We start from the raw sequence: 22,281 nt of genomic DNA, 5'->3' as shown, positions 1-22,281 counted from the left end.
AGTAAAGAATTACTATAGAATATTAGATTAAAATATGAGACAAATGGAATGGAGTATCCTGGAAAAGAAGAAGGAGAGGCCGCTATCCAAAACAGGAGCACCCCACACTGCAATATTTTGTCGCAGGAGGATCCACTGTTCTGTCCCAAAAGGACATCCCTTTTGCCCATCCACTAGGCATCCAGTCTTAGTGATGCTCTAAATTGGCTAACAACCCCCAATGGTGCAATGGGTTAAATCATTGTACCGACAGGACTGAAGACCAGCAGGTGGGAGGTTCGAATCTGGGGAAAGCACAGATGGGCTCCATCTGTCAGCTCCAGCTCCCCATGTGGGAACATGACAGAATCCTCCCACAAGGATGGTACAACATTAAAACATCCAGGCATCCCCTGGGCAACATTCTTGCAGATGGCCAATTCTCTCACACCAGAAGCGACTTGCAGTTTCTCAAGTTGCTCCTGACACACACACAAAAATCAATAAGGATGCAGAAAATGGTCAGATAGATTTTTAAGAAGTCGTTAACTTCTGTTTTCTGAGTCTTGGCATACATGAAGAGCCATGTTTACTAATTTGTTTTAGTATAACAGTAAACTCAATAGCACCTCTGAGGCTACCAGTACCCATGGGAAGGGGGGCACATATGCAATGAATTTGCAGATACCGGGGTAACCCCAATGGGTTCCCATATCCATGAGAGTTAGTGTTGATGCAGATTATGGGACTTGGGATAAGGTGCATGCAAGGGAATTATGGAGAAGAGAATAGATAATCAAAAAAAAATAAAGATTGGTGTATATTGAGGCTTCTGGGAGAACTGGGACACCTACAGAGGTGGGAGATGGGCAAGGGTCCAAGAGGAAGCATGGAGCAAAGATCCGCGGATACTGAGGGAGAAATGACAGGTCTCAGTATCCGTGGTGAAGACTAGTGCAATTTCTGGGTTAGTGGGGCAAAGGTTAGATTAATTGAGGACAAGCATTTTAGGGAATGAATGGAAAAGGGAAATAGGGGGGAAATCATGGTGTGGTGTATATTGTGGCTCCCGAGGTGGCTGGAGGGCGGCGAAGGGGTTTGCGGAGACTGATGAGGGTTTAGTTTGGGGAAGGGGAGAGAGCTGAGCCCCGATTGTGGGAACCAGTGGGCCTTAGAGGACCATGGGCTTAACTGGCTGAGGGGGGAAAGGAAAGGGCCTGAGGCTGTTAGGAATTGTGGGAGTTGAAGTCCAAAACACCTGGAGGGCCAAAATTTGCCTGTGCCTGCTCTAGGTCCTCCAATGCAATTATATAGTCAGTTTTTGACAGAGTTGACCATGGAGTCATGCTGTAAGATCTAGAAATTTTAGAATGGTTTTATATCAGGAAAAACATAGCAATTCCTTTCTTCATATTTTCTAATTTCACAGTAGTCCTTTGCTCCTGACCCCAGCAAATGTGGAGGGCAGACTTGTGGAAGCAGGATTAACATGGTTTATTTTGTACTTTGAGATTAAAATCTATAGCTTTCTGGTGCTCAGAAATACCTGTTACACCTATTTACATGAGAAACAGTTCATCACATGTACCACTTACAACAGGTCAGGCAACAATTATGATCTGGCTCCGATAACTTTTGAAGAGTATTGTGTCTCCTAACTACAGGGTATTGTCTGGGTGCATTAACTGCAAGATTTATGAAGATTGCCTTTTATTATGGCAGCGTGCTTGGCGTAGGGTAAGCTGACATGCTCAAAAATGTTTTCAGGGTTTTCTTTTTTTTTTTTCTCCTTAAAGGAAATTACAACTTATTATCTAGTCCTCAGTAGGCTGTGATGCTTAGAGCAATTTGCTTCAGTGACTAATTCAGTCTTGGTTAGATTAGGCCCATTTAAAGTATGGTGGCAAACCCACTCGGAACAAAGCTTGCCAAGAAACCCCCATAAAAGTCTGAAACCACTTGAAGGAACACAACAAACTTTTAATTATGACTGGTACCAGCCCACCGATTTTATGGATTTCTCTGGATGTTTAATATGAGGCCCCTTCTACACTACCATATAAAATCCAGATTATCTGCTTTGAATTGTATTATATGGCATTACTGCCTTGATATTCTGGGTTATATGGCTGTGTGGAAGGGAACCCAAATCACCAAAATGTGTTTTTGTTTAATGGTAAATACCGTGTCCTCTACCACCTTTCTCCTACAAATCTCCAAAAAGCCAGCCCGCCCCCCCCCCAAACCCCAAAAACCTCCAAACACCTACCGAAATCAACAGGAAATGGTCAAAAATGTATATTTTTGTTTCATTTTGGACTCTTGTAAATTGACTAGGGCCCCTTCTATACTGCCATAAAACCCAGATTATCAAAGCAGAGAATCCACATTATCTGAATTGAATGGGATTATATCGGAGCCAGATCACTGCCATATAAGGGAGATTTAAAAGAGATGTTGACAAGCTGGAATGTGTCCAGAGGGGGGGAACTAAAACCATCAAGGGTCTGGAGAACAAGCCCTATGAGGAGCGGCTTAAAGAGCTGGACATGTTTAGCCTGCAGACAAGAAGACTGAGAGGAGACATGATGGCCATATATAAATATGTGAAGGGAAGTCATAAGGAGGAGAGAGCAGGTTTGTTTTTTGCTGCCCTGGAGACTAAGATGTGGAATAACGGCCTCAAATTACAGGAAACAAGATTCCACCTGAACATTAGGAAGAACTTTCTGACTGTGAGAGCTGTTCAGCAGTGGAACTCTGCCCTGGAGTGTGGTGGAGGCTCCTTCTTTGGAGGCTTGTAAACAGAGGCTGGATGGCCATCTGTCAGAGGTGCTTTGAATGAGATTTTCCTGCTTCTTGGTAGGAGGTTGGACTGGATGGCCCACAAGGTCTCTTGCAACTCTATGATTCTATGATATAATCCACTTAAAGCAGAAAATATGGATTTTATAGAGCAGTGTAGATGGGACCTAGGATATATGTTGCATGTTTTGGGTGATAAGGGCTGAAAATTGGTCTCAAGGTGCTCTACAATTGCCCACTACATTACATATAAAAAAAAATTGTCTCGTGTTAGGAGACAGCAATTTGTTGAAGGTAGTTTCACTACTTGCACCACCCTCCGGTAGAGTACAAAGAAGAAAAATAACTCAGTGGTTTGTATTTTTACACTATTTTGGTTTATCCTAACAAAGCAGAAGTGGGCAAGTGCTGGCAATCTATCAGCATGGATATTTTTGCGTGAATACAGATATAAAAAGATGAAGATCTCCATCCCTGCATCAAAACAAGAAAACAAACAAACAGATGTTCTTCTGGAAGTAGAGAAAAGCACACTATGTGCTAGAGATGATAATTGCTGTTCCTCAAATCTTCCAGAAACGTAACATCTTTTTTTTTTTTTTGTCCAGGAGCCACAAAAATGTCTGGAGAGAACACATGTAGACCTTGTATTGAATGATTCCTTTGGCTGCAATTAACGTACAGTGAAAACTAATGAGTGTGTCCTTCACTACATCCTATACAGGCAGTCCCCGAGTTACAAATGACTCCTAGTTAAGAACATGGGTGAGAGAAATTTACCCCAAGAAGGGAAATTCACTCCTGGAAGAGTTATCATGGGGAAAAGGTGTCTCCACTGAAGCATTATCATCAATCCTTGTTTCTACAACAAGGCAATTTTTTCAAAATCCAATTATTACAGGGACAGAAAGTAAGGTGAAATCTTCAGAACAACTTCACAGACAGCAAAACAAACCTTGCAGGGGTGTTAAACCTTCCCTTTGCTACCTAGATAGATAGATAGTAGGCATGGTTAGGTTCAGTCAGAATCTTCATAATTCGGAATAAATTCAGAAAGATTTGCTTTTTGAAGCGATTTCAAAGTTTTTAAGGAAACTGGAAGTCCCTTTGCCCTTCCAAAGCCTTTTCTGCCATTTCTGTATGAAGCAGTAAGTGAGTCGGAAATAATTCAGCTTTTCCCCGCTTCTGGTTCCTGGCCTCGGCTCAAGCCAGAGAAGATGTTTTAAACTAAACCAAAGTGGATTAATTTCCTTCCTTTCCTCCCCCCCCCCCCCCCGCTTCTGTCTCAAGCCTGGGAAGCCATTTTAAACCAGAGTGGATGAATTTCCTCCCTTTGCTCCCCTGCCCCCCCCCCCCCCCCCCCCCCCCGCTCCTGGAGTAAAACAACTACTTTCAATGAAACAGGAAATAACACTTTCAAACCACTAAGGAAGAATTCAGAAATCTCTCAAGTTTTGAAAAGTTTTGAACATTTTTTTCTTAGAATCAAACCACCATTGCCCCCTACATCTGAAACAAATTTGAACCATTTTTTTTATCAAACAAGCCTGATAGATAGATAGATTGATTGATCAATAGATAGAAAGATAGATAGATATGGCTGGAGTTACAATTAAAAATGTACCTGTTCCAACTTATATACACATCCAGCTTAAGAACAAACCTACAGAACCTATCCTAATCATAACTTGGGGGCTGCTTGTAGTTGCTTTTGCTGTGTAAAGAGCAAAAACAATTGTCGGATGTAATGACAGACACCCCCATTTGGAAGTAATACCAAGTCGTTCAACTCATCGTATGTAAGTGTTCCCATTAAAATTGCTCAGAGAGTCAACCTACAGAAATACAACAATTGAAAAATTGCATTTTGTTGGGGTGTGTGCAGGGTGGGAGAGGTTTGTTGGAAAGCATCAAATATCAGCTGCCAATCATTGTGAGATGTTTCTGTAAATGAAAAACGAACAACCTATGGTAGCCTATTTCCAGGTACTTATGATTCAAAGGGAGTAGCACCTGGATCCTGTCAGCACAACAGCTAGCTCCAGTGAGTAATTTTTAATTTTCTTAGTGCAGTTGGCAACCTGCCACTGCCTGCCCAGTGAGATGGGTTGGATGTGTTTTGTTGGCGTGATAATAATGTCACTCCCCCTCACCTTTGTTTTCATTTCTGCACAGGATAATTTTGCTTGAAACAAAGGGATAACTCCAAGATACAAACACCTTAACATTGACGCAAGAGGGCAGCTGGTTTTCCCCTTTGCCTTCCCTGCTGTTTCAGACACTAAATTGGCTACATAACATATACTGTTGCCAAGTTCTGCATGGCAGCAATTAAAATCCAGCTGTCAATGACTGATAGCACAAGCGAGTCCTAGCAGAAAATTGGGATTACAGTGTTTTAATTATAGTATGGATGTTGCTCCCTCCTCTGTCTGACTAGACTTCCCTTCCCTGTGCCACATGAGTACCTGTGTTCCCTCCCTTTAAATTCCCTTCCCTTTAATTCCATAAATTGTGTTGGGTTTTAATATAATCCTGTATATGATTTTTATCTTAGCTTAAATTCTTAAGTTAATTATCTTAATGTCCTAACAATGATACACTTGTTTTAAAGCTTTAAATCTCTTAATCTATAACTCTGATATGCTTGTACGGCCCTATGTCCCTCTTCTCTCAAACTGTTCTGGTACAGCCGCACCGGGAGCTCCAGCTTATCTTGCTATTTGTTGATTACTGCATGTATTTTAAAGTTCTATGCCTTTGCAGTTAGATGGCTTTCCTTACTTTGCAGTTATTGGGTCAATTGCTTGTCAATTATCATTAGGCCCCCTGGTCCCCCCCCCCCCTTTGGGCTTTGGAGGGAAGGGAGCCATTTTTCAGTTAGTCTCAGCTAGGAAGTCAATGTACAGGACGTGTACAGACTTTCTCCTGTACAAAGGCTTCAACCCTTAAGACCTCCCGGGGGAGAACAGTCTTAAGAGCAAAAGGATTCCCAAAGATTCCCAGGGAAACAGCCCTAAAGCTCTGAGGAATTTTGGAGGGGAAAGCATCTTTGAATATCTAAGAACTCCAGCTGAAGTGACTACAGGCCTACTGGTAGGTCCACTCGGTGCTTTGAGATGCAGTTCAACCCGGTAGTGGAGCCCACATCAGTTAGGTTTAGGTTCACAGTTAGCCTGGGAGAAGTTTGGAAAGGGATTTTCCTTTAGAGTAAAAGTAACAGTTAGAAGCCACCAGTTGCACAAAAGCCTGGAAGCATTTGTTTAACCTTTTGAAGACAAAAGAAGTTTCTGTTGATTGTTCACCAATAAAATACTTTGTTATATTTCACAAGCCATCTAAAGACTGTTTATGGTGAAAATCCTTAAGAATTTCTCTTCGGGCCCCCTGGCTTCCTGCTGGGCTAAAGTTGCATGTCCTGTTTTAAAAGCAATTCGTTTCAAGCCCTGCGTGCGACAGAACACAAACTGTTCATTGATCATAATAAAGTGAACTTGAACTAGAATAGAAAAGTAATGAGTAGTATAAAAGTAACATTATGTGTTACCAGCTTTGATCATTGTGATGATAAGTGAATGAGCAGCTGGTTTCTGTTTAAAGATAGTAGTGATACTGCATTTTATTACTTCTGAAAAGCAGTTTGTCCATTTCTGTTCCTAACTATAGGAGAAAATTTACATTGTTGTCTTCATTGAATAACGCCAACTTTCCCCATTGAACCTGTTGTTTAATTTCTACTAAGCCTTTGTTTGAGGCCCCATCTATACCGCCATATAAAATCTGTAGCATAATGTAAAATAAACCATGTGTCATTCACATTTGACTAGCCCACACACTGCCTTGCCAGAGAAAGAAAATATGCCACAGTAAAGAAAGGTGAACAGTAAAGAACGTTTACTCTTCGTAGTTCAGAACAACATATGTACAATCAGTTGCATCAACTCACACAATGTCCATCAATGAGAGATTTAAAATGGTCTGTCTTTAGCACACTCCAAACTCTGTCTCTCTCTGCTTCCCTCTTCTAAACTGTCTCTGTCTGCTTGAGCTTTGCACCTGCAAAGCTCAAGCCTGAAAAAAATGTAGCAATATCCAGAAGTCCCAGGCTCAGCCTCCTCCCCGGACATTGCCTGACCAATCAGCTTCATGCATCTTATTTTACAGTTCACACACACACACACACACACACACTGATTCCGTGCATGCTCCAACAAAATCCAGATTCATATAATCCAGTTCAAAGCAGATAATCTGGATTATCTGGATTATATGGCAGTATAGTAGGTGCCATAGGTAGGCTTCAAAACAATGAAGCCAAAAATCAGCTGAAGCAGCCGCTTCAAATGGTGGATTTTGGGTAGTAGAATGAGATTGAGGCCAGCATCTGGAAAAAGTGTTGGTTTTCTTTCTAATTGTTATAGCCCTCATGAGTATCCAGCAAACAAGATTGAGGATTGTTCTGGTTGGGGAATTCTGCAAGTTAAAGCTCTAAAATGTAACTTTCCCTGGCATTGAATGGGGCATCGTCCACTAGAATGATCTACTGCACTAATACCATGGTCGTGAATAGAGAGTATATCCATTCATTTCAATGAGGTAGAGAACCTCCCAGTGGTTTGTGCCCTCTAATTAATTAGTGGGTGGGATGCCTCTTGGATTTTATACCTCGGAGACCAAAATGCCTTAAAACAAACCATTACATTATCTTTTAAAATATATACACCAACAGCCTTTTAGACGTATTTAGTTTTGCAGTTTTCCCAGTGTCTCCAAATGTCTGACCAACCATTTATTCCCTGTTTGGCTTGTTAAGAAAGTTTATTTTTGTACCATACCATACATACATCTGTTTTACTAAAAGCGGGTTGTTTTACTTTTTGTGTTTTTTAACTTCCTTTCCAGCACATTTCCTGTTGATGCATTTTAACAGCCTTGTTCTCATGAATAAAATCCTTTCGTTCTTACAATCTGTTTTAGTTTTGAGGCCGAGTAAACTATTTTGTACCCATTATACCGTTTAAGGATTTCTTTATTTATTGACTAAGCTAAAAAAAGAATTTCGGGGGCTGCAATCTTGTGCACAACGACTCAGAGTTATAACCAGACCTTTGGAAAAGTTATTTTTGTGATTATAACTTCCAGAATCCAGCAGTCACTATGATCATTCCCTAATTTCATTTAGACTTTGTTGTGTTGTTCTGTGATTACGGATTGCAAAAACACTCCTTCTTAGGCCCCTTCCACACAGCTGAATAAAATCCCACATTATATGCTTTGAATTGGAACTCATGGGATTTTTTATCTAGATTTATTCCCAGGTTTTAGATATTTGTTCCTGATCGGTCGGTTTTTAAAAAGAAGGTGCCACTTAAGTAGAAGGTTAAAAAAAATGTTTGTGTGCCAGAAACTTCATGAAACATGTGGAGGGCACAGTTTTTCTGGCCAAGAAAAAAAAATCAAACTTTTGCAATGATCTGCATATCCAGACCTCTGCGTATCTGCATTTCCGGGCTTAAAAAAAAAAACCTGCCAAGGTTTCCTGTGGAAGTCATCTTGGGAGACTCTAAATCCTGGAGCAAAGCATCAAGTCTGGATGACAGAGGCAGAATTCCCAGGACCAACAGGTCTGTATGTGGACCTACTCTGAACTCCCAGGATTTTTTGCCCCTATTTAAAACCCGTGATTTAGAGCTGTCTGAAAGCACCCCCAGTTCAAAGCAGATATTGTGGGATTTTCTGTCAAGATATTCTGGGTTATATGTCTGTGTGTGCGGAACAGCCCACAGTCAATATATCCAAGGGCACTTCCAGACAGGTCCTATATACCAGGATCTGATTCCAGGTTTTTTGTTTATCCCAGATTTTCTGGCAGTGTGGACTCATATAATCCAGTTTAAAGCAGAAAACCTGGGATCAGATCCTGGGATATAGGGCCTGTCTGGAAGGGTCCCTAAAGATTAAATATCTTCTATTCTAGGAACAGGAATGGGGAAAGAAAGCGAGAGGAATCAATTATAAGCCAAAAACATTTGTTCTAAGTCTCCATTGTTTTTGTTTGTGTTGTTTCAACACTGTATACATAAAAATTTCTTTTCCACTTAAAGGTAGAGACCTGTGGGTTCTTGCTCTGGGAAGGTTCCCAACCCAACATAGGATTGGCATACCAGAGTTCAAGTATGTTGCTAATATGCATGGGAACGAGGTACGTGTACAACTTCAACTGTTGCCGTTTCTTTAACCTTATTATTTACCAGGTGCCTTGGAAGTAGTCCAACTCATATACACAGAGGAGACTTCAAAGGGTTAAAGAAAAGAGTAGTGGTGGGTTTGAGGTCAATCTGACTCCAATAAATCATTAGGGGTTAATTAGCCATTTGTGAATTTTGATCATATGGAAGCATTAAACTGTCATGAAGAGAGGTGTGTGATCAATTAAATTATGATCAAAGTACACATTTAACATATAGAGGAGATGTTTTTTTACACTCTCTGTGTGTGGGACTTACTTTTCAATAAGAGTTTCAACTCTGTTTTTGGGGAGGTGCCACATTGAAACATCCGAGGCCCCTTCTACGCTGCCATATAATATCCATATATCTGCTTTGAACTGGATTACTTCACAGTGTAGACTCATAATCCAGTACAAAGCAGATAATGTGGATTATCTGCTTTGATAATCTGGATTATATGGCAGTGTAGATCCAGGCTGATTATATGACAGTGTAGACTCATATAATCCAGTTCAAAGCAGATAATTTGGGATCAGATACTGGATTGCATGGCAGTGTAGATCCAGCCTGAGTAGAGATAGATAGGGTTGTCCTATAAGTGTTTGGGTGGAAAATGCATACTTTGTTTCTTCTATCCTGTTGATTTAGGGCCCTTCCACAGAGTCCTATATTTCAGAATCTCAAGGCAGAAAATCCCACAATATCTGCTTTGAACTTGGTTGTCTGAGTCCACATTCAGATAATGTGGGATTTTCTGCCTTGATATTCTGGGATGTAGGGCTGTGTGGAAGGGCCCTAAGGGCCCTTCCAGACAGACCCTATGTCCCAGGATCTGACTCTAGGGTTTCTGCTTTAACGTGGATGTTCTGGGATAAACAGAAAACCTGGGACCAGATCCTGCAAGATATGGCCTGTCTGGAAGAGCCCTAGATAACATGTACAGATATTGTAGTTCTTAATGAGCAAGAATAGAAAATCCTATTGTTTTATAAGATTAGAAAGGAATCTCATAAAAAGTGGCTATATTGGTTTTCGACTTCTTGAAGTAGGACTACTGGGAAACTTGGAAATATTTTCATTCTGCTGAGAAACTCTTGGTATTTCCTGGTCTTTGGTACCTGGACCCCTTGTGGAAACCAAAATCCATGGTGCTCAAGTGTCATTATATACAATGGCATAATTATTATGGTGTTCCCTAGATAAAATGGCAAAATTAAAATTTGCTTTTTGGAATTAAAAATAATGCAAACTGTGGATAGTTGAATCCATCAACACAGAATCCATAGTTACCAAATGTGTTGATATTATGGACTTCATCACATAGAAGCAGGGAAGTGTTTGGTAAAGTAGAGTTCGGGTTTTAAATGAAACAGATGATTTCCCTAATTTCATCACACTGTTAAATGTATCCGTGTTACTTAGTTGTACTCAGCATTCTTTCAGTAGATTTCCCATCAAACTGTAATCACTCACCAACCCCCCCCCCCCATTCTTTGTGGGGAAAATATCAGCTGTGGAAGCAAAGAAGCCAGGAGGGAGGGAAAGCTGTGATGTGCTCTCTCTCTCTCTCTCTCTCTCTCTCTCTCGGCTGCCCCACAGAGAAGGGTGTGGACCTTTGGAAACTTTAACTCCCAGGACCACATAGTATGGAGCTATGTTTTTTAAAGTGGGGTGCAAAGGCATTCATTCCATATTGTAAATGCACCAAGAGAAGGGCATGGACCTTGGAAAACTATGACTACCAGGACTGCACAGCATGGAGACATGTCATAACAACAACAACAACGGCATTTTAAATGAATCCCAACTGTATTTATTCTCCAGTGCAGATGCACCCAGAGAAGGATATGGACCTTATTTATTATTTATTTACAGTATTTATATGCCGCCTTTCTCACCCCTGGGGGGATTCAAAGCGGTTTACACATAAATAATGGCAAGATTCAATGCCTTACATTGGGCTCTGATACGATGCCAATACAAACAATTAGAATAGTAACACCACAATTAAACATAAATTCCAATTAAAACTATACCTCAACAAGCATTAAAACAATAAAACCTTGGGAAACTATAACTCCCAGGACCACATATTATGGAGTTTTGGTATTTAAAGTGGGTCCAAGAGCATTCGTTCCATAGTGTAAACGCACCCAGAGAAGGGCATGGACCTTGGAAAAGTATGACACCCAGGACCGAAAAAAGAAGATAGATTTACAATCTCATTTTGATATTTCTCTTGTATTGTGTATAATTTGTACACAGGTGTGTTATACCTAAAGAGTATTTGCAGTTCCCTTATTCATCATTTTTAAAAAGTATATGTAACACATTTGTTATTAAGATAAAAAAGATAACAAATATAACATTAGCTGCATGATATAGTTCATAAAGTTGAATATGCAGATTATTTTAAAAATATTTTTATCATTGATATGCTTTAAAATGTGTATATGTTGTAATATCTCGTATATTAGGTTCAAACATCATTGTTCAAATTGCATGAACATACACAGATTTTAAAGGTTTTTGGTAGAAAGAGATGCCTCTAAACATCCACTGATGAGAACAGGAGTTTCAGCACTAGCTATATGTTCTCAACCCGTAAATAATGCTAAGGAAATGCCACAATAATCATATTAGTTTTAATACAGTATGACCCTCAATGTCCACAAGGGCTAAGTTGCAAGACCACCTCTGTGGATAACTGAAACTGTGGATGATATTGAACCCTGTATTTTGACTATACTTGGGATAGAAACATACCATAGAATACCACTGGAGGACTTAGAAACCCACAAATATTTCAGGGGAAATATTTTGAAGTGTGGGTAAGTGAAACCTTGGATATTGAGTCCATTAATAAGTGTGTTATACTGAACAAGCATAACAACAATTGTATGTAGTAATGATGACAATACTATTAGTAGTAGTTACCTGAGATAATTTTCAAAGGGTAGTGCTTGGATTATAGTTGCATGAGTGTTTGCAGTTACCAGTAATCTACTGTGTCTGAGGCTATATTAACACTGTCATATAATGCAGTTTCAGAATGCAGATTAACTGCACTGAACTGGATTATATGGCAGTGTAGACGTATATAATCCAGTTCAATGTAGTTAATCCGCATTCTGAAACTGCATTATATGGCAGTGTCGATGGGGCCTGACATGACTTGGGATGAACAACACAAAGTCGTACACATCTAACACTACCCCCATCTACATTGGTGCACCTCAATAAGAGGGCCCTGGGTACATGATGTTAGTGTGAGTCCACCTGTGAAAGATCTTGATAAATGAAATATGCCTTGTGGAATTACCCTGCTATTTTTCTCAAGGGGGTGCTGATCAATTTCCTTCTTCTTGTTGTGTGCCTCCGTGTTAAGGCTGACTTGAAGGCATACAACAACTAATGTCCTCTGGCTTGTTGTGTGATCTCAAATAGGGGCTGAAAGTTTGACTTGCCTAAGGCCACTTGGTGGATTTCATGGTTTCCTGGTCTTCAAAGTCATAGTACAATGCTCAAACCACTACACCATGCTGGGTCGTGGGTCTACTCTGATTGAGAACTAAAATAGGAACTAAAATAGTTCCATGACAGGGCTTTCTTGGGACCCTTCCACACAGCCATATAACCCAGAATATCAAGGCAGAAAATCTCACAATATCTGCTTTGGACTAGGTTATCTGCCATATATTCTAGTTCAAAGCAGATAGTGTGGGATTTTATTTAGCTGTGTGGAAGGGACCTTGGCAAGATTTATTCAGAAGGGCTTTGCCTTTGTATTCCTCAGAGACTGAGAGATCAGTCAGTGGGTTTCCATGACTGAGTGGATATTTGGATCCTGATCTCTATAATCATAGTCCAACCATGACTCCATGCTGGCTCTCTGTACTTTCTCACTGCTATTTCTGTCTTTTTATCTCACCATTAAAATATTATTAAGAAGAGAAGACAGAATAATTGCATGAAACCTTTACATTTGTAATACTAAGTCTCCTGGAAGTACTAGAAGATACAAATGTTATGTACAATAAGAAGTGAATTGTGAATCTTCTTTTCTCTTTTATTCAGTTCTGAAAAAGAACGACCCAATATATCAATGGTGGTGAACCTATGGCACGTGTGCTAAAAGGGACATGCAGTGCCCTCTCTCCTGGCTCTCATGCCATGCCCCCCCCCCCCCCGCATGCTCATTCACTCCCATTTGCTGCTCTCTCCCTCTCTTTCTCTCTCTCTCACACACATACCAGCTCACCCCCCTTTTCACCTTACAGCTGGTTTTGGATTGCAGTTAGGGCACTCCAACTCTCAAAGGTTTGCCACCTGCGATATATCAACTGGGTGCTCTGTTACACAGCTTAGAAAAACGACCTTTGGGTATAATACTTCTAGAAATGCTCAACATGTTCCATACTACAAAAATAACCCTTCCAAGCTCTGCTTAGTTATCTACACTAAACAGCAAATTTGGGACAGCAGCACTTATTCATATCCCAATGGATTCAGTAGATGTACTCTATTTGAGGACCAACTCATTGTTTCCTGTTTTCTCCACATATCTAAGCTATGATGACACTATCACTGGGGTTTTTTTTGGGGGGGGGGGCAAGATTCAGAAGTGGTTTGCTATTGCTTTCCTCTGGGGCTGAGTATGACTTGGGACATCTTCAGATAGTTCCGTTTTGCGGCTTTTAGCTGGGGATTGAACAGGGCCTACCAAGTGCCATCAGACTACGTACAGCAGGTCTTGTCCACATTCCTCCCAAAGTGGAAGGGAAATGTCAAAATGTGCTTCCTCCTCTACCACAGGGAGGAAAGTATTTTTTGCGTAGGTTCAACAGAGCTACCCGCACTTTCCTCCCCTTTTCCTCATATGATGGCGGCGAGGCAACACACATTGCTGCCCTTTCTTCCATCTGATAGGGACAAGGTGCCAACATGCCCTGTCCCATCGCCACCATGTGATGTGGGAAGGAGAGCGTACAGAGCACCATGAGGCACTCTGTGTGCCTTCCCATTCGCCAGCAACTGCTAGTGCAATGGCAGAGCCCCTGTGGACTGAGTGAAGAGGTCCTTGCTCAAGATCACCCAGTGGACTTAATGGCAAAGCTGGAATTCAAACGCGGTCATAGTCTAACTTTCAGGCCACTAACTCATCTATTTATGTCTCAGCATTGTATGCAAGGCCCCTTCTACACTGCCTTATAATCCAGATTATCAAATCAGATAATCCTCGATGGGTTGTATGAAGCCATGCTGCCATATAATTCATTCCGAGGCAGATAATCTGGATTTTATATGGCAGTATGGAAGGGGCCTAAGAGTTATTTTCCTCTGATAGAATAAGCTTCCACCACCAAAGATCCTTCTATTAGAACATTTGATCCTATTGTCTGCTCACCTCTCATTTGTTCTTTGATCACCTTACGCTTGTCTCTTTGTCTCGGCATCCTTTTTACATGTTGCTACAGCTATCCTGTATTAAGTGTAAACAACCCATGATTTTAAAGTCCCTTTTATGATTTTTGTTCCATCTTACTTTGCTGTCTTCTCCATTTTTTCTTGAACCCCCTCTTTTGCCACTAACCAAATGCTCATCATATTGGCTCCTTTTATGTAGCTCCTCCTTTTGGTGCTTTCTCTTCTCTTTGCTGGCCTCTTATGGGTGAGGCTCATCCCATCTTACCTGCCCAGGCATTTCAGCATGTCAAATAACTATTTTATAATTACTGTTCTATGTTTAATTGTTGGTTACTGTTGCCCTTGTTATGGGTTGTTTTTATTATACTGTTTTAATAGTATTGACTCCTGGGAGCTTATCCTGCCTTGAGGGATAGTTTATAAATAAATGTTTTGGTCCATTTATTCTTTGGTGTTTCCTTCTTGATGAAGTTTTTCTTCTTTTTTTATGCAGTTCTTCAGTCTTGATTAGCAAGTTTCAAGTTTCTCCTCTCCTTCCAAATCCCTTCTCCTTTGACCACATCCTTTTTTATATATTGTGATGTCTTCAGGCATTTATTATGCTTTTGGCAGTGACTATCTGGATTAATCTTCTGTTGTCCCATTTTTCAAACAGCTTTTAAAATGTCCTGGTTTCTCTCTCCTCCTTCCTTTTCCCACTTTATCCTAAACTTATTTCCATGCAGCAAACTGTGTTCAAGGTGCAAAAGTAGGGCCCCTTCCACACAGCTGAATACAATCCCACTTTATCTGCTTTGAACTGGGATATATGGCAGTTTGGACTCAGATATCCCAGTTCAAAGCAGATTTTGTGGATTATTCTGCCTTGATATTCTGGGCTTTATGGCTGTGTGGAAGGGCCCTAAGTTCCATTCAATTCTGGGAGGCGAATTAAGAAAAATATTTTTGTCCTTCCCTGTAGTCTTAGGCAAAAGCAACCTACTGCACCTTCTAGCTTTTGTCTTCTTCGTCATCAATGATTTTTGCCATGTTGACCACACTCTGATATTATGTGGCCACACAAGGCTTAGTTTCCATCTGTACAAAATTGTATTTTCTATACTTAGGTTGGGAGGAGGGGAGGATAGCAATAAAGCAAGCAAAGTAAAGCACTTCTACCTAATTTTGGTGAAAAACCACCACAGCCCTCCACATTCAGCAGAGCCCTACAGCTTTCTATGTGTAGTAGTTATGGATAGCTGGCTATGTGGAATAAGGGGTGAGGAAGTCTGCTTCTGCCAGATCAGCAGCACAATTTAATCTCAATCCCAACCTGCTGTAGTCATCATCATTGACTTTGTGTTTTCGAAGTGACTAGGATTAATATAGGAATGAAATCCTCTACCATTTGCATTTGCTTGGAACTGTTACCTGTTCATTATTGGGATTTGAGATCATGGCAAGCCTACCAGTAGAGGAACTTTTGACGTCTAGTAAATGTTGTTGTGAAAAGAGTAATAATCTACCAGCAACTGATATTTAAGGGTCAAAGGACAAGTGCGGAATTAAAACTCTACTTAAGGTATTAAATATTAACTATGACACATGCCATCGGCTAGGGAAAGCATTAAAAGCTCCATCATACCAAAAATAGAAATAGAAAATTACAATATACCCAGGCTGTAAAACCTCTGGAATCCTGGATATTGGTTGGATTTGCATTCCCCAACTTTCCCTAACCAACAGTTGTCCTTTAAAATATCTGAAGATCATCAGATTTGGAAGAAGCTGCCGTGGTGCAATGGGCTAAACCCTCGTGTCGGCTGAACTATTGACCTGAAGGTTGGTGGTTTGAATCCGTGAGACAGGGTGAGCTCCCGTCTGTCAGCTCCAGCTTCCCATGTAGGGAAGGGACATGAGAGAAAACTCCCACAGGATGGTACCCATCTGGGTGTTTCCAGGCAACGTCTGCAAACTGCCAATTCTCACACACCAGAAGCGACTTGCAAGTCTCTTCTGACACAATAAAGCAATAATCAGATTTGGAAAGTCTAATGCAGGACAGTGATAACCTTGCAAAGTAAAAAGGAATACTGTGATATAAATTTCCATCTCAAGGAACCGTTTTCACAAAATCACATTATGGCAAACTTCGGCCCTCTGGGTGTTTTGGACTTCAACTCCCACCATTCCTAACAGCCTCGGGCCCCTTCCAAAACACCCAGAGGGCCGAAGTTTGCCCATACCTGCTCAGCATGTATCTATCCAGTTGGCGAGCTGGGCGTCTTACTATCCTGCCTTGCATAAAGAGAATTTTACCACATACGAGCTACAGATGAGTGTCTGTAGTGTCAGTGAGTGTCTCTGATACATTTCATTGTATCAGAGACACACACTCGCACAATTGTGTTGAAACCAACATTCCCTTCTGCTTTTCAGTTACAGAAAAAGCCCTGTGAACTTTGTATCAGATACACACAGTTTAGAAAAGTGGCAAAATTAATGGCTGGATGAAACCTACCACTGCTATATCACTCGATTACCCCCTTTTGAGTGTCTACAGGCCCTTCATTATATTATATCACAATACATGCAGAGTTGAGGTTGATTTGAATCCCTCTTTCTCTTTCCTAGTCCGTTTTTTATTTATTGACTAACGTATTTACCCGGCTTTGTCCAAGTTTCAGAAGACCTGCTGTCCCCCTGGTTTCCCTTCTTTCTCATTCCCTGCCCTCATACTTTTTCTTCTTTCCTTTCTCATCTTTCCTTCCCTTCTTTTTCTTTCTTGCCCTTCCCTTCCTTCATTTTCTCTTTCTTTATTTCCTGCACTTCTCCTTTCTCCATTCCCCAGCTCTGAGAAGGCCTACCTCACAATGCCTTCTTCGTGGCAACATGGCTCTCTTTACGGCACCTTCCTTCCTTCCTTCCTTCCTTCCTTCCTTCCTTCCTTCCTTCCTTCTTTCCTTCCCCTCATACACTTTTATTTCCCAGTGACAGCTCAGAGGGCCACTTCACCTAGCAACAGCCTTTGTGGTAGAAACATACATATATGCTTTGAGTTTTTTATATGTCTAGATTTAACCCACTGTGCCTCCAATGGCACAGTGGGTTAAACCGCTGAGCTGCTGAACTTGTTGATCGAAAGATTGCAGGTTCATATCTGGGGAGCAGCGTGAGCTCCCACTGTTAGCCCCAGCTTTTGTCAACCTAGCAGTTCGAAAACATGCAAATGTGAGTAGAGCAATAGGTACTACTCCGATGGGAAGATAACAGCACTCAATGCAGTCATGTTGGCCACATGACCTTGGCGGTGTCTATGGACAACGCCAGCTCTTCGGTGTAGAAATGGAGATGAGCACCAACCTCCAGAGTCAGACACAACTGGACTTAATGTCAGGGGAAAGCCTTTACCTATTTACATTTTACTCAATGAAGAGAACCGAAGAACTCAAATCTTCGCATATGTTTTGCACTGTAGTATTTTCCCTCCTGTCTTTTTTTTTTAAGTCTGGAAAAAAACCAACATGAACCATATTTCAATGGAGTGTTTAGTCATGCATATTAACTCTGTGTTTTATATTAACTTAGCTTAGATTTGTGCTACTTCTTATTGCCAGCTGCACTTAAAACACCTTCTCTCATACTTCTTAACACAGGCAGTCGGACGTGAGCTGCTGCTGCATTTGATAGACCTTTTGGTGACAAGTGACCAGCATGATCCAGTCATTACAAGGCTTATCGACAGCACCCGGATACACATCCTACCTTCAATGAACCCTGATGGATTTGAAGCAACAACAGAGTTTGCCTGTTTCCCCCCATATGGCAGGTAAGAAGGATATGGGCAGGGACATCCATTCTGTTGGAAAGAGCAACCTTCTTCAAACCTCCACTAGTTATTTGTCATGGATATAATTAAAATTGCTTACTATACTGTATGTGTGTGTATTGGTTTGCAGTTTTTGTTTAGCTTTTTGTTGTGGTAGGGGCTGCAGACCATATGATCAGGTCTGGGATTGTTCAGGACTCAGACTCCATTTTAGAAACAGTATGCTTTCAGATGTCAGTAGGAACAGTATGCTTAGAGACTCCATTGCACTTTCAGACTAGACAGAGACTCTGTTAGACTCTCAGAACAGAGAGATGCTTTAGATTATGCCCTGTTGATTATGAGGGGAAAAGCCCTGTGTTACCTACACAGAGAAACTGTTTCAAATCTACTTGTAACTGGATTCATATGCAAAGTACCTGTATGCTGAATACATGAAGTTTGTGAGTAAACCAACTATGTTACTTTTAAAGAATTCTGCTTATTTTTGTCTCTTGAGAGCATGATTTAAAGTCAAATATATTTTAAGGGAGAGTAGATGTTTTTGGGTAACTAAAAGAAGACTTCTGAATCTCTGCTATCTATATATGTGTGTATGTTTTGTGCATTGGCATGTCTTTGTCCCTAACAGTTCAAAGACATATCTAAGCACTTCAGTTTAACAACTGAGAAACCTGACTGCTTTGCATGAATGTCATTTCCCCAAAAGGTCATGCTTTTTGCCAAGAGGTTATGGCATCATTTTTCAAAAGGTTTTGACTTCTAACAAGGTCATGCCTTTCCAAAGATCATAAAATCTCCAAAAGGTTATGGGGATTTCTATTTTCCAAAACATTCTGGGGCCCTACTTTCTATTACTTTGACTGGTTTTCAGCTTCTCTATTTGCCTGCCAGAAGCTTAAACCATAGAGAACATTAAATTAGGGACCATCAAACTAAGATTGTATGAGATCAATAGAAAGTGAAAATAGCTTCTAAAGGAGACAGGTCCTAAAAATAGCAAGATTATGGCATGGAGAGACTGCGCAAATTATGGGCACAACCAATGGAGGGAGGTTGCTCTATTAGAGGAACATCTGGGAGAAATCTTGTGGCCCAGAGAAAGGTTACCTATGATGTGAGAGCAGGTTCAAATCCAGGTAGCAGGGTAAGCTCCTGCTGTTAGCCCCATCTTCTGCCAACCTAGTAGTTCAAAAACATGCAAATGTGAGTAGATCCATAGATACTGCTCCAGCTGGAAGGTAACGGCACTCCATGCAGTCATGCTGGCTACATGACCTTGGAGGTGTCTACGGATAACGCCGACTCTTTGGCTTAGAAATGAAGATGAGCACCACGCCTCAGAGTCAGACACAACTGGACTTAATGTCAGGGGACAACCTTTACCTTTACCTACCACACATGGGTAACTACCTCACATTTCCCATCCATCATTTCCAATGTCTACCTTTTGTCTTCCACAGCACCTCTCCATTTCCTGAAAGGTGGAGATCAGGGGGAACAGCAAATAAATGTTCTGGTATTTTACAGTGACTGGATGAAGGAAAAATCAATTTTCTTGTAACTGGATCCACACCATGAAATAATGTTCAGGAGAAAGAGCTCTGGGAGATTCCAGAGAACGCCTCTCACTGTGTATAAGCTATAAGAAAATAACTGAACTGTTCACTGCCCTCCCTTGATTCTCCATCATCGAGGAAATGAGTGAATATGTGTGTGTGTGTTTGTGTGTGTGTGTATGTCGTAAATAAATAAATAAATAAATAAATAAAAAATATATGGGATGGCAGGGGCTGCAGTGGGTTTGAGCAGAATTTTGGTTGATATAGAATTGTGACATCCACATCAACATGAAAAGTCTGAGAACTGCATAAGCTGGATGTCAAACAGTAAGTTGAGATTTTTGCACTTATGAATTACGATTTAGTGTGTTCTATGTCTGGAGACATATTCATTCTGCTTTGTATATCAGCCCTGCTTTTTCTCCCTCATAGACAGGACGCTATTGCAAACAGCTATTGTACTTGGAGTACAAAAAACACCACAGAAAGCTCAGACTTCTTTAGAAGAGGCAATAATATGCTACGATGGTCCTAGAAGATGGACAGTCCTTAGATGGTCACATTACAATCTAATATTTGAAGTTGTTTCAGACTGGAGTCTAAATTATATTCATTATATCCTGCTAAGGTACAATGCTAATTTTGAAGACCTGAACAGGAACTTTCCGGATGCCTTTGACAAGAATAATGCCTCAGTCCAGCCAGAGACTCGAGCAGTGATGGACTGGTTAAAAAATGAGATGTTTGTACTCTCTGCTAACCTGCATGGTGGAGCATTGGTAGCAAGTTACCCTTTTGATAATGGTGATTCAGGTAAGTTGACACCTTTCTTTTATTTTGGAGAACTAAATACCTTGGTGACCCCTAAGTAAAAGGTAAAGGATTTCCCCTGACACTAAGTCAAGTTGTGTCCAACCCTGGGGGTTGGTGCTCATCTCAATTTCTAAACTGAAGAGCCAGAGTTATCCATAGACACTTGCAAGGTCATGTGGTTGGCATGACTTTATGGAGTGCCATTACCTTCCCACCTATTGATCTACTCACATTTTCATGTTTTCGAACTGCTAGGTTGGCAGGAGCTGGGGCTAACAGCAGGAGCTCATGCCGCTCCCTGGATTTGAACCTGCGACCTTTTGGTCAGCAAGTTCAGCATTTCAGCGCTGTAACCCACTATGCCACCGGGGGCTCTGGTGGTGTACATATTATATGTAATACGTGTCAAATCCTATTTTATAAAATGAAGTATCTCCCCACAACCATCACATATTTTGACTAGAAATCCCAGTAGCATCTCCAATATCAGTTATTATCAAGATTGTGATCAAAATTGTCTGTAGGTCATTAGGTTGGGAAATACGAAGATACTGAAAAATAAGAGGCAGACAGACACATAGAAAACCTCTTATATAGTTGTACCTTCAACATCTATTCAATTAAAGCCATGGGTGTCCACACTGATAAAATACTTCTAGAATGAATGGAGAATTGACATTTTACACCTACATGCAACTTTGTTCTGATTACCAAAGGAACTTGCACATGGGACACTTTATCTTATCCAAAATTCATAACAGGATACTTCATTATATTAGCTTATATGGCCCATATTGCAAAGCAGGCCATATGTTTAATAGAATTGAGGTAGTTTTCCCTTCACACATTTACCTTAGGCGATCCCTTGTTGTCTGAGTATGATGGCCGTCTTGGCAGTGGATATGTAGATGACTGTGGAACCCTATGCTTGACCTGCATGTTCTTCCACAGTGAGGGCATCAATTTCCAGGTTGAAGGCAGTCCCCGTCAGGTTTGGCTTAGGTGCCTTCCTCTTGGCACGTTTCTCCCTTTTGCCCCCAATTCATGATTTTATTATGTTGTTTTGCACTGTTTATTTTATTTTGTTACTTTATGTATTTTGTTGTGATGTAATTTTTGTGTTGCTTTGTGTCTAACTTTGCTGTATTATTTTTGGGCTTGGACTCATGTTAGCCACCCTGAGTCCCCTTTGGGAGATGGTGGCGGGGTATAAATAAAGATTATTATTATTATTATTATTATTATTATTATTATTATTATTGCCTTATTCCGCAGCACTGCTGATCACAACTGTCATCCAGTTAAAGCACTCAAGGGCCAGGGCTTCCCAGTTCTCAGTGTCAATGCCACAGTTTTCAAGGTTGGCTTTAAGCCCATCTTTAAATCCCTTTTCCTGTCCACCAACATTCTGTTTCCCGTTCTTGAGTTGGGAGTATAGTAACTGCTTTGGCAGACGGTGATCGGGCATTCGGACAACATGGCCAGTCCAGCGGAATGTACCTGTATATTACCACAATATACAGGTACAGTCAGTCCTTCACATTCACTGAGGCTAGGAGCACAGGACAATGTAACTTTGTGACCAGCTTCTTCCTGTAGCTTTACAGATAGGAAGGAAGCTCATAGGAGTCTCTTGGTCCTTTCAGATGCACCACCA

General features: G+C 40.9%; 1 protein-coding gene across 1 annotated transcript in view; it reads left to right on the top strand.

The window, feature by feature from the left end:
• Positions 1-22,281, top strand: part of CPM (carboxypeptidase M) — a 44,631-nt gene that overhangs the window by 12,098 nt on the left and 10,252 nt on the right. The window contains exons 3-5 of the mRNA XM_060777482.2: positions 8,889-8,986; positions 18,077-18,249; positions 20,440-20,624. Coding sequence (XP_060633465.2) covers positions 8,889-8,986; positions 18,077-18,249; positions 20,440-20,624 — 456 coding nt within the window. The remainder of the gene's footprint in view (positions 1-8,888; positions 8,987-18,076; positions 18,250-20,439; positions 20,625-22,281) is intronic.

Source organism: Anolis sagrei, chromosome 5 (assembly GCF_037176765.1).
Source record: "Anolis sagrei isolate rAnoSag1 chromosome 5, rAnoSag1.mat, whole genome shotgun sequence".
Taxonomy (NCBI): Eukaryota; Metazoa; Chordata; class Lepidosauria; order Squamata; family Dactyloidae; genus Anolis; species Anolis sagrei.
The sequence above is the reverse complement of the archived record's forward strand: the minus strand, read 5'-3'. Positions and strand labels throughout refer to the sequence as shown.